This window comes from Dipodomys ordii, unplaced genomic scaffold (genome assembly GCF_000151885.1).
Source record: "Dipodomys ordii isolate 6190 unplaced genomic scaffold, Dord_2.0 Scaffold194, whole genome shotgun sequence".
Taxonomy (NCBI): Eukaryota; Metazoa; Chordata; class Mammalia; order Rodentia; family Heteromyidae; genus Dipodomys; species Dipodomys ordii.
In genome coordinates this window covers 459,961-473,720 of record NW_012267410.1, presented here as the reverse complement: position 1 = coordinate 473,720, position 13,760 = coordinate 459,961, and the positions used below count along the sequence as shown (strand labels likewise).

Sequence of the window (13,760 nt, the reverse complement as noted above, 5' to 3'; positions counted from 1 at the left end):
AAACAAAGGAGGAGGCTACAATGCTTGATAAGAAATGTACTCATTATCTTGCCCATGTAATTGTAACCCCTCTGTACAGTATTTTCACAATACAGCACACTGGTACAAAACTAAAAATAATAATAATAATAATATCTTATGCAATGAACTCCAAGAATTAAAACAAGAGATTTAAAAAAAAAACAAAAAACAAATGAATATTCAATGTATATAGTGAAAATGGAATAAGGAAACGAGGGCATGGATGGGGTTAGGAGACATGGGGGAGAATGATGAAAAGGGAGACCCTGCTCAAGATGCACTGTGCTCATAAACTGACAGGTGGAATTGAAATCCCTTAGTATAGCTACCTAAAAACAAGTAGCAAAAAGTAGACTCTCCTTTTCTACCCAGTTCTAGACTTCCCAAGTAGGATTAACTATCTGCTGTATTCCCAAAGTGTTGCCACAATGTTTCTCTTGATTTTGCAACTTACACAGATATAGTGTCAACCTCAGGACATGTAGCAGTATTTTCTCTCTAATAATGGAAAAATGAAATAACTTTGCCCGAGGCTACCAAATACACACCATGTCCTTAGTTTTCTGATGAAAATAAAATCTTAAAAGAAAAAAGCAAGAAAGGGGCCAAAATCCAACCCACAAAGCATGTCTGTGCATCTCTGTGCATAAAGGAATTAATTAGGCAATTAAAACACTGGTCTCTTCCTGCCCATTACCACCAATTCTCCAAGTCTATCAGTGGCCTCCTTTTCATTGATTGCATATTAAAGTGAGCCCTGTGCTTTGCCCCTCCATCCATTTCTTGAAGAAAGAGACAGCAGAGCATGTCCAGCCCAGACACAAAGCTGGCCACTAGTGAGTGGGCTGCCAGGGAGCTAACACCCTGCTGAAAACGACCACAGACAATGAATGCTATATGCACAGCTTCTCCACCCGCTTGCAGAGAACACAAGGACTAATGTGGGAATAACAGTGATGAATTTATTCTTAGAATACCGAAGGCAAAAAAAAGTACAAGGGGACCAGGTAAGAGGAAAAGTCAAGTCAGATATCACTCCTACTAATATGCAAAGCTGTGCTCATCTTTTTAGGAGAGTAGAACACCACAATTATATGTTGTGGTGAGGGGGGAAAGGTAAAGGGGAATTTCAGGGCCCTGGGGTTAATTGCATTGCTGGCCTTGCTACTGAAAAGTTTTGTTAGTAATTGATACTTGAACTTTTAGGTAGAATTCACATGAGAAGCTGACGGAAATAAACATCACACAAAAGGCATAAAACCCTTATGAAAGAAATAACCAAATTTACCTAGGGGCCATAAATACAAAACTGTTAAAATGAAGAGATGTGGTATCTCTGAATGGGAAGACATTTTAATAGGCATCATTATGAATATCATGATTTTTTTTCCATTTTCCTTCCTCCCTTTCCACACTGAGCACCTGATTTTACTATCTGGACATTACTCTGTAATATTTAATGGAGCTCTGAAAATCTTGATCATGGTAAGTCAGCCTTTTCAGTATGTGTTTATAAAGACAGAAAGGGGCAGGATGCTGGTGGTTCTTGCCTGTAATCCTAACTACTCAGGAGGCTGAAATCTGAGGATCACTGTTTGAAGCGAGCCAATGCAGGAAAGGCTGTGAGATTCTTACCTCCAATTAACTACCAGACAAAGAGAAGGAGGGGAGGAGGGAAAAGGAAGGAGAATGGAAGAAGAAAAGAAAGAAGGAGAAGGAGAAGAGGAAGAAAGAGGAGGAGAAAAGAGGAGGAGGAAAAAGAGGAGGAACAGAGGAAGAAGAAGGGGGAGGAAGAAGGGGAGAAGGAGGAAGAAAAGGAAGAGGAGGAGGAAGCACAGAAGAGGAGGAGGAGAAAAGGAAAAGGAAGCCCAGAAAAGGGGTGAGGGAAATTTAGTAGGACTGCCTCCACAACATAATACCCAAAGGCATTACTTAGCCATGACCTGGGTCTCTAAGCATGACCATCAGCAGACTGTGCCCAAGTAAAAGGGCACTGTGGACTCATTACGGTGTGGTATCAAGTCTCATAGCTGGACCCGTGTGACACAGCTGTCCCCAGAGGTCAGTCTAACGCCCGACAATTACTAGGTCATTAGGAGAGAGGAGTAGTCCGTGTGTGTGTGTGTGTGTGTGTGTGTGTGTGTTTGTGTGTGTGTGTGTGTGTGTGTGTAGATGGGGGAGGATGCAAGAGCAAGGGGATGAAGCCAGGAGGAGTGAGAGGTGAGGACAGAGGAAGAGGTGAGGATGGGACTTGGGGACTGAGAGGCAGAAGAGGTGGGTCACAAGTGGTATACTGTCAAGAGTGGAGGGGACGTGCAAAGATAGGGGAGGAACAAAGGAAGTAAGTATGAGAGGCCAGTGCCTTGGGATGCCTCTGAAGGAATCAGCAATGGGGGCAGGAGGCAGAGCAGTGCCTACATGTGCATACAGGCAGGTGTATGCAACAGGTCCAAGTCTTGCCACTCCACCCAGACTGATTGGATGCCCTGCAACGGTGCAGAGCAGCTAACTAGCCCAGTAATACTAGCTCAGAGGGATGAGGCTTCCAATCACCTATACTAGGGAAAGAAAGTCATGAGGACTTCAATCTGCACAACCTAACACCAGGCCACCTAGGACCACCATACTGTGGGCCTATTCAAGGTACAGAAAATATGGAGAGAGCTCCCACTGGAAGTTGAAAAAAAAAAAGAGGGTAAGACGTCACTGCTACCCACCAACCATGACAAAGTGGGAAACATCTCCAAATTCCATCTCCCCAACCCTGGAACATGCTTAGTTACCAAAATCCATAAACACCCAAATCCCTCTTATAAAATGGCATACTATTTGCATATAACTCCTATACATCCTCCTACATAGTCTAAATCATCTCTAGATTACTTATTATAACACCAAGTGCAAAACGCTGTGTAAATAGTTGTTATGCTTTAATGTTTAGGGATTGAAGATTAAAATATGTCTGTGCATGTTTAGGACAGAAATAGTTTTAAAATATCTTCAATCCATGCATGGTTGGTCAAACATAGATACAGATGATTAACTACATTTCTTATCCCTCTTCTGTTTTGTAGGCAACCCATCAGGGCTTCCTAAAAGTAACATTTCTTTCAAGACCTCTCATGAAAAGCTTATATATCCACCTCATACTCACTAGGATTTCTACTTGAATGAAATGATAAAAATAAAGTCTAGAGGGGCTGGGGAGGTGGCTCAGTGGTAGAGCGTTTGCCTTGCATGCATGAGGCCCTGGGTTCAATTCCCCAGCACCACATAAGCAAAAAGAAAAAAAGCCAGAAGTGGCGCTGTGGCTCAAGTGGTAGAGCGCTAGCCTTGAGCTAAAAGAGCTGAGGGACAGCGCCCAGCCCCAGAGTTCAGGCCCCACGACCGGACCCAAAAAATAAAAAAATAAAAATAAAGTCTGGAAATGTACCTTAGTGATAAAGGTCCAACATGTATTGCCTAGCATCACAAGGCCCTGGGTTCCAATCCCATCATTGCCAATTTTTTTTTTTCAAATATAAAATAAAGATAACACATGCTGCCAAGAAAATCGGAGAAATTGCAGCCCTGATGCACTGCTGGTAGGGATGTAAAAACAATGGTGTGGCTGCTGTTGAAAACAGTACCAGTTCCTCAAAACGTTTAAGATAATTATCATGTGATCCAGCAATTCTTGGTTTTGTTTTGGGGTTTTTGTTGTTGTTGTTGTTGCTGTTTTTTGTCGGTCATGGGCCTGAACTCTGGGCCTGGGTGCTGTCACTGAACTCTTCAGCTCAAAGCCAGCACTCTACCACTTGAGCCACATGCGCCACTTCCTGGTTTTTCTGCTTATGTGGTACTGAGGAATTGAACCCAGGGCCTCATGCATGCAAGGCAAGCACTTTATTACTGAGCCACCTTCCCAGCCCCTGATCCAACAATTCTGCATCTAGGTATATACCCAAAAGAACTAGAGGCAGGGGCCTTAAGAGATATTTATACACTCATGCAACATCTCAGTGGCTGACACCAATAATCTTAGCTACTCAGGATGTTGAGATACAGAGAATTGTGGTTCAAAGACAGCCTGCGAGAAACATCCATAAGACTTCAAAATAAGCTGAAGATTTGATTCAAATGGTAGAGCCCCAGTCAAGCAAGCAAGCAAGTTCAACAAGCAAGCTGAGCAAGCTCAGCTAAATAAACAAGCGATAAATAAATTAGCAAGCAAACAAATAAGATAAGCACCAAAAATTCAGAAGTCAAATGGATTGATAAAATGTGGTACATACATACAGTGCACGCCTTTTGTCCTTAGGAAAACTTGGATAAACCTGAAAACATGCTACATGCAGCAAGCCAGTCATAGAGAAACAAATGCTGTATGATTGTACTAATAAAAAGTATTTTTGGTGGTCAGACTCATATATGGAAAGTATAAAGGGAGCTGCCTGAGCTGAGGATGGGGGAGAGGCCACGGGGAAGCTGTGTAACAGGTAAAGATCAGGTACTGAAGATGAAACCGTTCTGGAGATTGACTATAAAACAATGTGAATGTCTGACACTACTGAACCATATATTTGAAAGTAATTAAAATGGAGGTAAGGGTTGGTTCAGTGATAAAGCTCATGCTTAGTACACACACACACACACACACACACACACACACACAGAAAAATGATACATTTGTGCTAAGTGTATCTAATGAACTGAATAGAAGCAACCCTGGGGTCCATGCATGACACCACAGAACCACATACTTGAGGGTACTTATTCCTGCATGCCTCTCTCTCCCCCTCAACTCCTCACTGTAGGACCAGCTGGTCAGTGGTTAGGGGACAGATACAGGTAAGGGGACAGGAGGACAAAGATAGCCTTAGTGCACATAAGAGATGTACAGGGGTAGGGGCTTATTGAACTAAGAACTTAGGAGAAACATTTTTGTCCTTAAAGTAATGAAGATACAATAAGGTGAGGGAAGCAAGGAAGTTCAAATTAAATTCTATTTAATAACAAAGGAAACTCAGGGGGAAAAAAGGAAGACCCTGACTTGGCTACAAGCCAGTTTTGCTGTGAACCCAATTTCCAAGGACCCCATATTCACAGCCCATGACAATTTACAAGAAACAAATATTACTGTCTCCTGGATGGGTATCAGATTAGCCTGATTCCCTTACTTAGTTATAGCTGAGCCATCTACCCCTCCAATTTTTATTGCTGACATCTTAAAGACAAATACATATGTGAACGCCAAGAATGCACAGTATTTGTGTCAATTAGAACCAGTATGTTCTGTTCTCAATTTTACAGCATTTCTGAAAATGCTATAAAAATATGCAAAGATACTATGAATAACACTCTAAGATCTCACCACCCTGACAAAACTGTTTGGGTTTGCTAACACATTCAGACTCCCTCTAAAAAAGCCTGCTTTACAGAAGTCCAAATGTTTTCTGATGTAGTTATTTATTTTGGTTAAAGAAACTCTGAAACTCTTAACTGAAAAGAAACTGGCTGATAAATTCAAATTCCCTCCATCTAGGAGTTCCCACTTGGCTGCAAAGGGTCAACCTAGAAGCTGTCTTCCTCACCTTTACTCCTCAGGTAATTCCTAAGTCCGTCACATTTGTAGAACATAAAGCAAGAGAAGAAAGGTGAAGACAACACGAATGGAGGTTTAGTGCACATAGTAATCTGCTATCTGACCTCACCTACAGACACTTCTGTATGGAGAAAGCCTTCAACTTCACCATAAACCCTTCCTGATGACCTGCCTGTCTGAGCCAGCTCAGGATGCTCTAGCAAACCCTACTGTGTGGCTTATACACAACAGAACTTTCTAGCTCTGAGGCTGGGAAGCCCAGGAACCAGGCACTGGTGAGGACCAGCTTGCCTGTTCACAAATGGTACTTCTTGCTGGGTCCTTACATGGCAGAAGCAGCAAGGCTTCCCTGGGACACTGACCCCACTCAGAAAGGCTCCAACCCCATGACCCGGTCACCTCCCAAGGCTCAGCTAATGCCAAAGCTTTGGGGTAAGGATTTCAACAGATGAATTTTCACAGTCAAGAACAGACTAGTCCATACAGCAAAATATATGTCGGCTAAAATCCACCAGCATACCTGCACACAGGCACAGAGAGGCACAGAGCAAGACGCACTGCTCAGCCATGCAGAGGCCCAGGATGCAAAAGTGGTTATTATACTTTGCAGACTTCAAGTATGGTCATCAAAATCTCCTTTCTTAGGATGCTTGATTTCTCACAAAATGTCCATTCATCCCATTGAACTAAGTTTCCCGTAGGGTCAGCCTTCCTTACTCTGCCTTTGGGACCCCAAGAACTCTGCTCCCCATGTAGCCTCCACACAGGCCTACTTTTTACCTTCAACTCCCTTGTCCAAGCCCTAGTCATGTGCTAAATGTCCTCTCAATAGCCCTGCCTCAAGGGTAGTCCTGTTCATTGAAGGTCTCCTGTCTCCTTTCTCTTTCACAAGTTACCTGGCACTCAGCAGGACCAGTTTCTTAAGCACTATAGGGACCCAGGAGAGTAGCTCAGTGGTGGTGTTCTTGCCTAGCACAAACCACAGGAACTACACAGGGAAATTGTTGAAAATGAAGATTCTCAGGTCCTAAGCCTACTTCTACAGAACACTTCTGAAATCAAAAGGGTAGGCTTTTCCCCCCCCAACCTGAGTCTGTCTAGGGCCCCAGCCCTGTTATCAGAAGAGGTTCTCTTGGTAAGAGAAGACATTGAGGCTTCAAGGGTTTAGGAAATCCAGCCAGGTACAAAGATCAAACGTATTCTTTGTGTTCTTTGACAATACTAGGCTTTAAAAAAAGATGGCTTCAATTTACATCACTAAGGACCATTACCATCCTCAAAATATTTAGACTTCTTAAAAATGAGGGGTAAAGGGCAACCCAGCAGAAAGATGGGCAAAAATATAAGAGATCACAGAAAACACCTATCTGGGGCTGGGAAGGTGGCTCAGTGGTAGAGCACTTGCCTTGCATGCCTGAGGCCCTGGGTTCGATTCCTCAGCACTGTATAAGCAAAAAGAAAAAAGCCAGAAGTGGTGCTGTGGCTCAAGTGGTAGAGTGCTAGCCTTGAGCTGAGGGACAGCACACAGGCCCAGAGTTCAAGCCCCACGACTGGACCCAAAAAAACAAAAGAAAAAAAAAAACACCTATCTGCCTCTATCTACTAAATTAAACTCAAACTAAAAAGGAAACATTGGGATAGAGATAGAAGGCATCTGAGTGAAACTTGCTGGTTTGGCTTTTAAACCACCTAATGGTTTGCACCAAAAAAAAAAAAAAGGAACAATAAAAAAAGAATAACATAAGCCTAAATTGGATTAGGCATAGAAAGATATTATGTTATGTAATTTGGGGGTTTTTTTGAGACCTGTTCTCACTCTGAAGTCCCAATTCTTCGGTATCTTAAGTGCTGGGATTATAGGAACGCGCCCCCATGTCAGGTTTATATGATAGCTGAGCACAAGTGCTCTTAACTATGCATCCTTAATGCAAAATAGTCTAAGAGGAGAAAGAATTATAGAGAATTTCTCAAATTTCCTGTTTACTGACAGTGGTACTGTTGCTATGAGTCTTAATTAAAAGTACCCCTCTAGTTAAGATGGATTTACATCACGGAAGATTCAACAAACTGGAAATTATCCTTAACAGAAAATATGCTTAACCCACCTAAACTCTTACATCCCGGCTCATTAGTACTGCACAATGCAGAGAGAGAGCAGTTTCCCCTGTGATCCCAGAACTGATTGGGTTGCAGCCCTTTGTGACTCAACATCCCAAGAGTGAAACCAACTGTTTTATCATCAGCCTGACAAAGATCCAAATTCAAAGTCTGAGGTCTGGTTTCTACATAATTTGAACAGTTTTAGGAAAACTGCACACTTGAAAAGTCATGCTTGAGTCATCATTAGTTTAATAGCTCCTGAGCCTTACTAAATGTGAGAAATTTCCTTGAATATTTTTTTGGGGGTATTCTTATTGAAGGGACAGTCTATACAGACTTAGAAAAGCAAAATGGAGAACCAGGAACACAACATTGATAGAAGGTAGAAAGAAGATGGTAGGTGGGCAAAGAGGTTCTGGGAAGATAGGATCAGAAGCCAGCAATGGGAACAGCTGACTTATTCCTAGAAAAGGCCAAGCACTGGGCGAGCCTGGCACATCTATGTGAGAAGAGATGGTAGCTGAGGCAGTCTGATTTCAAGCACAACTTCCAAGATTAAGTCCCATCCTGACAGAAGACCAGCAGCTCCATCTCTGGACTGGGGAGTTCCAAGCCAAATGGAATGATAAGATTTTGTTACTTGGGTCTACAGCCCTGTCCCCATTCAGGCAGCCAGCCTTCTCTTCCCAGAAGAAGGCAGGGAAACTCTGGCCATAACAGCACTCAGCACCGAGATCAGGAGAGTCCTCTCCTGAGCCAGAGCTGCCTCCAGAGTTCCCACTCTGAGGTAGGAGCAAACAATCTCAGACCTCCAACACCAACCCTGAGGACAGTGACCATTCAATGGGAAAAAAAGATGAGCAGGCAAAAGTATCATTAAAAGAATGCAAGCACAAACAAAAAATCATTTTTCTTCTATTCTGTGAAGGGGGGGACGGAGGGACAATGATATGAGACTACTGGAAATTTTAAAACAAACTGAATGGATATGACAAGAGTACAAATACAAAGATGAGGGCAATTCTAGAAAGTAAAACTACAACTTTAAAATACTGGAAACCAGGAAACAAATGCATTGATTTGGGGCCATTCTACATCACAATAGAGTAGTTCCAGAGCTGACTAGGCCCACTGGTGGCTCAAATCTGAATATCATAGCTACTAAGGAGGCTGAAATCTGAGGATGAAGGTTTGAAGCCAGTCTGGACAGACAGATCTAAGACTCTTATCTCCAACTAACCAACAAAAAGCCAGAAGTGGGGGTGTGTCTCAAGCAGTGGAATTCCAGCCTTAAGCAAGATCACTAGGCCCTGAGAAGAGCCAGTGGGGAGTGAGGGAGGAAAAAAGGAAGAGAAGAAGGAAGGAAGGAAGGAAGGAAGGAAGGAAGGAAGGAAGGAAGGAAGGAAGGAAGGAAGGAAGAAGGGAGGGAGGGAGGGTGGGTGGGAAGGAGAGGAGAGGAAGACGTGGAAGAAAGAGAGGGGAGGAGAGGAAGAGAGGGAAAGAGGGAGGGAGGAAGAAAGAAGAAGGGAGGGAGGAGAAAGTGCATGAGAGAGAAGGGGGAAGGGGGAGGGGGAAGGCGGAAGGAGAAAGGGAAAAGGAGAAAGTTTTCAGGAAAGGGAAAAAAGGGAGAATAATTCTAGAAACTGCAAAAGAAACATCCAAAGGAAAGTAGAAAGGTCCCAGAAATTATGAAGAGATTGATTCTTCTGATTTAGGTCTGTGGACTGGAGAAAAAGGGAGGGAAGGTCCTCTGTATACCAAGCACTGTTGTCTTGAATGTAGTAAGTTACCAAGCCATACTAAAAAAGAAGAAGAAAGGGGGGGAGGGGGGGAGGAGCAACAACTTGCATTTGTGACAGAGCACAGGGCCCAGGAGTAAGAGGTGGTAGGCTAGCTCAGCTCCCTGCAGACATGGGTTCAATCTGGATGAAGTGATTGGATAAGACCACCAAGCAAGACAAAGATCAGTTATGTAAGAACAGAGGCAACAGGATAGAAATAAGTGATGCCCAGCAACTACATGGGACACATAGAAGAGCCTTCAATCTTTCAGAAAGGCAAACACTGGCTTGAAATTCCTCTACTATACAACAAGCCTGGCGGGCATGGAACAATACCTTAGAAATACTGAAAATACTTTTTTCTGGAATGCTACATGATCAGTTCATCAAGTATGAAGTCAGAAAAACCACTATGGATAAAACCTCACATTTTACCTCATGTCCCAATCCAAACCAGGGAGTAAAATAAGAAAGTCAAGAAATAAAACCCCCAAGGTGAGTAGATCCGGGCAGATGCAGGGCTGAGGCACAGGGTCCCCAGGCAAGTTCTGGAAAGTGGGTCATCAGGGATGTCCTGGTGCTTGCAAAAAGTCTGTTCAAAGACAAATGCAAAGAAGTGTAGACTTATTCAGCCATAGTACGTAGAAAGCAAAGCAAATTTTAAAATAAATAAATAAAGGTCAAGTGTAATTACAGGTTCACACCTGTAATCCTAGCTACTAAGGAGGTGGAGCTAGGGAGAAGTGGGTAGTTCAGGGTTAGCCTGAGCAAACGTTATTGAGACCCCATCTTAACCAACAACTGGGCATGGTAGCGCATGTGCTTATTATTCATCCTGCCTCGGAAGCATCAATAGGATTGTGATCCAGGCTACCCCGGTAAACTCAAGACCCTATTTCAGAAACAAATAAAGCAAAAAAGGCTGGGGGTATAGCTCAAGTAGTAGAGTGCCTGTCTAACATGCACAAGGACCTGCTTCAACCCCAGAACCACCAAATACAGTAAATACAGTTTAAAAAAAACACCAAATACAGTAAAATATAGAATATCAACTTATTAGCTCCAGAGAGAATAAAAAGTAATGTAGGTCCTAGCTCATGACCTGTAGCATTTACGGTCATACACAGAAACACTAAGTGGTCATAAAGGGAGAACAAACAGTCATCTTCCGAAGAACAAAATCACTACATTATATATATGACTGAGAAATCAGGAAGCTTGTGAGAACAAAGTCACTCCATATATCTATGACTGAGAAGTCAGGAAGCCTGTGATTCAGGAGAACAATGATAAAAATAATAATAATAAACAATGAGCTAGAAGTCAAGGGCTTGCTTCTGGGTAGGAGAGGTGGTGGCAGGAAGACTACTGAGCCAAACAAGCTTTGCAGAGGACTTATGACTACAAACCTTGCAGGGACCCACTTGGCTTTTCAATCTGCAAACAACCTAAAAAAACAAAAACACTAGCCAAGTAAGTGCCTGTAATCCTACCTACCCAGGATGATGAGATATAGTATCAATATTCAAAGCTGCTCAATGATAGAGTACTTGCCTTGCATGCATGAGGCCCTAGATATGATTCCTTAGCAGCACGTAAGCAGAAAAAAAGCCAGAAATGGAGCTGTGGTTCAAGTGGTAGAGCGCCAGCCTTGAGCTAAAGAGCTGAAGGACAGTGCCCAGGCCCAAGTTCAGACCTCATGACAGGCAGGAAAAAAAAAAAAGATTCAAAGTCAGCCCAGCAGGAAAGCTGAGAGACTTTTAAAATCTCCAATTAACCACTAAAAAATCAGAAGGGGGGCTGTGGCTTAAGTGGTAGGTCACTAGTCTTGAGAGAAAAATCAAAGTACCCAGGCCCTGAGTTCAAGACCCAGTAATGGCAAAGAAAACGAAAACAACTACAACAAAAACAACAACAAACTACTAATGATAACACGAGTTGGATCTCTGCGTGCAAGTTACCCAGTAAGTTGGCATGAATTTCAGTTTAATCCCTTGGGTAGTTACTGAGCTTTCCACTGTGCTATTAAGCACTGCCTTAAGTACTTCACCAGCTGAAAGACAGTGAGACTTCATCCTTGTTGAGGACCAGATTTTCACAAGAGTCGAAAACATGTGCATGGACAGCTCAAAGGGGATTCTACCTCAGTGGACAACAAAACCAAAGGAAGTGAACTGTGGAATGAGAAAAGCTCCATAAATTTAGGTATGATCACTGTAATGATAGGATTTTTATTACAATAATCATTATAAAGACAGCTATAATAAGACTGTCACTCTTGTTCGATTGTAAGGGTTTTTTGGGGGGGGTCTCAACTTTCTTATTATTTATCTCTCTCTCTCTCTCTCTCTCACACACACACACACACACACACACACACACACACACACACTACAGGACAGCTCGTCTTTGCAAAACTATTCAAATCTAACATCTATCCGCAACTTTCTTATTATTTATCACACACACACACACACACTACAGGACAGCTCGTCTTTGCAAAACTATTCAAATCTAACATCTATCCGAAGCCCCAACTTTCTTATTATTACACACACACACACACACACACACACACACACACACACACACACACACACACACACTACAGGACAGCTCGTCTTTGCAAAACTATTCAAATCTAACATCTATCCGAAGCCCCAGCCCGAAACTTCTCCCAATGACTCCACATCCTGGGAATGGCTGGGCTTTAGTGGACAGGGTAAATCCTATTCAAGGTCTTCTTTCTACCAACTGAACTCATTTTCTCCAGTACCTACTCACCTGGGAATCAGACCCCCGGACACTCAAACCCTTTAGCAAGTGGTTTTATTTCAGTAGGTGTCTATCTGGGTGGCCAGGATTCAAAAAGAGCTCACGCTGGGAGCTATTTTTAGTCCAACTTTGGTGCTTTGGGAAGTATTAATAGCAGCAATTTCCCGACTAATAGATCGTTTTTAAAAGGACAGCTTCTGCCACCTCTTGGAAGCCAGAGGGGCCTCCCCCTCCTGCCCGCCTACACCGTGGCTCTCCCGCCCTCTCTTCAGGCAGCAGGCTGAGTGGGCATAGAAAGGAGAACCGCACACACCGAACCCACGCCCAGCCGGATCTCCAGTGCGATGACCCTGAGGGGGTGCCCAGAGGGACACCTGGCACAGGGGTGCGGGTATGACTGCATACCCGAGAGCAGCCCGGGGCTGGGGGGGGGGGTGCGGTGGAGGAGGAGAAGCTGACAACACTTTGCCCACCCCCGGAGTTACATGCTGAGTAATTTTCCCGAGGAACAAGCACTCGGCACGGGGACTCTGCCAATGGCAACAGTATTTTTATCCTCCTTAACGCGGCGGCGTGGCCGGGTGTCCCCGCGCGCGCCTCTCCGGAATCGCCGGCCGGGACCCAAGTTGGGACTTGGTGGGGGGGGGGGGATGGACAGCAGTGTAGCTGAAGGGTCCCGTGCAAGGACCGCAAGATCCGCGTCCGCTGCGCGGGGCCCGCAGTCACCGTGCCCCAGGCAAAGGCCCCTGCGCCCGCCACAGGGTTCCCGCGTCCGGGCCTAAAGGATCGCGGGTCTGCGCCCCAAGCCGGCCCGCAGCTTCGCTGCAAGCGTGGAAAGGGGCAGGAAGTGCAGGTACCGTCGGGGCAGGAAGGGACACTGGCTAGAGGGCCGCCCGGGCCCCCCCCTCTACTCCCCGCACAGCCCACCGCGGGCTCCCCGACCCCAGTCTCCGCTGCCGTGCGGGGAAATGAATGGAGCTCCCCGGCCCTCCACGGGCGCGCACTCACAGGCGACGTAGGCGAGCAGGGCGAGGCCCAGCAGCAGCTTCATCCTCCTGCGGTTGACGGCAGACACGAGGCGCAGCAGAGTCTTGCTCACCATACCCGGGAGCCGCACTCGGTCCAGCGCCCTGCCGCGCGGGCCCGCCTGCTGCACAATGCGCGGCGGCGGCGGCGAAGGCAGCGGCCGGGGACAGCCCTGCCCCCGCCGCTCCGAGAGCCCCGCCCCCGAGCGCCCGGGTTTCCTGCCGGTCGGCCCATTGCGCGCGCGCAGCTCCGCCCATTCATCCAGCCCCGCCCCTGCCAGCACCCCACCCTCCCCACCTCCTCTACGGGCAGGCGCGGTGGCTGTGGCTGGCTGCAAAATTTTTCAAGACTGGCTGTGAGGGCGGGAGGGGCCGAGGCGCGCGCATGCGCGAGCGGGCATGTTTTTCCCCCGCGCCTAGCGGCGCTGTGCGCCCCGGGCTCCTAGGGTTTTGCAAGTTGCTAAGGTGCATCCC

At 45.4% G+C, this 13,760-nt stretch overlaps 1 protein-coding gene across 1 annotated transcript in view; it reads right to left on the bottom strand.

Annotated features, from left to right (window-relative positions):
• The window catches only part of Uxs1 (UDP-glucuronate decarboxylase 1), a 92,574-nt gene extending 79,125 nt beyond the window's left edge, over positions 1 to 13,449 (bottom strand). The window contains exons 1-2 of the mRNA XM_013034709.1: positions 13,270 to 13,449; positions 10,715 to 10,731 (exon numbers count right to left, since the gene is read on the bottom strand). Coding sequence (XP_012890163.1) covers positions 10,715 to 10,731; positions 13,270 to 13,363 — 111 coding nt within the window. The 5' untranslated portion in view covers positions 13,364 to 13,449. The remainder of the gene's footprint in view (positions 1 to 10,714; positions 10,732 to 13,269) is intronic.
• Positions 13,450 to 13,760: the final 311 nt, after the last annotated feature.